General features: G+C 34.6%; 1 protein-coding gene across 1 annotated transcript; it reads right to left on the reverse strand.

Moving 5' to 3' along the window:
• Positions 1-580: 580 nt before the first annotated feature.
• Positions 581-1114, reverse strand: LOC111830958 (uncharacterized mitochondrial protein AtMg00860-like). The gene has a single exon (XM_023783862.1). It carries the CDS (start codon positions 1112-1114, stop codon positions 581-583), a length of 534 nt encoding a protein of 177 aa, XP_023639630.1.
• Between the last annotated feature and the right edge of the window lie 31 nt (positions 1115-1145).

Below are 1145 nucleotides of genomic sequence, written 5' to 3' on the forward strand. Positions count from 1 at the left end.
AATTAGTTAATGATTTTTTATTTGGTCAAACAGTTAGTTAATGATTATTCTAAACTTCTTTTTTCTTATTAATTTCACACAATCTTAACAAAATAAATCTTCATCCATGGCAATTTACATATCATTACTATTATCAAATATTAAATAATTTCTTTATCAAATCATAAACTACATTTTGAGATTATAAACATATAGAATTTCTATTAAGATTAAAACTAATTAACAAGTGGATATATCACATTTAAATGATTTAACGACTTATTACCAATTTTTAAATAATAAATGGATTATGTTTTTATGATTTAATCTAATTGAAAACAAATAAAATGTCAAATTGGTATGATATAAATGATATAATAAATAAATATCTACAAACATTATCTCACATATACGTACAATTTTAAACTATCCTTGACAAATATGATATATAAGTTTTGGATAACCGGTTGAAAAAAAAAACTGGTAGTTATATTTAACTCTCAAAATCTCAAAATGTTGAACAAAATTCAACTTTGGGACGTATAAATCTCTACTTTTGGACGATTATATAAAATTTTACATATATTAAAATTATATGTAGTTACATGTAAATGGGAACATCCTTCCCCGTCAGCTTGGTCATTGGCTGAGTTGTACTGGCAAAGCCCTTCACAAACCGCCTGTAGTAACCTGCCAATCCCAGAAAACTCCGTATCTCTGTGGCATTCTGCGGTCTAGGCCAATCTCTGATAGCCTCAATCTTCTCTGGATCCACAGAAACTCTCTCTGCAGACACGATATGACCCAGAAAACCCATCTTTCTCTGCCAGAAACTACACTTGCTCAACTTAGCATACAGCTTCTGTTCCCGCAGCTTCTCCAACACTGCCCGCAAGTGTACCTCGTGCTCCTCAGGACTCTTAGAATACACCAGGATATCATCAATGAAGATGATAACAAACTCATCCAGAAACGCCTGGAACACGCTGTTCATCAGCCTCATGAACGCCGAAATCACTAAACTCCCCGAAATCGGTCTCACACCCTGGAAATACATCTTCGGTCCGGGACGCTCGAAGTATACTCTCCCCCGGTGACAATCCAGATGAACTCTGTGCCGCTCCAACCAATCCATGCCCAGAATTACATCATACAACTCCACCGGA

This window comes from Capsella rubella, unplaced genomic scaffold (assembly GCF_000375325.1).
Source record: "Capsella rubella cultivar Monte Gargano unplaced genomic scaffold, Caprub1_0 scaffold_4, whole genome shotgun sequence".
NCBI classification, from domain to species: Eukaryota; Viridiplantae; Streptophyta; class Magnoliopsida; order Brassicales; family Brassicaceae; genus Capsella; species Capsella rubella.

Excerpts from the sequence above, each read along its gene's own strand:
- LOC111830958 (XM_023783862.1), bottom strand. The coding sequence starts at position 1,114 with ATGGATTGGTTGGAGCGGCACAGAGTTCATCTGGATTGTCACCGGGGG.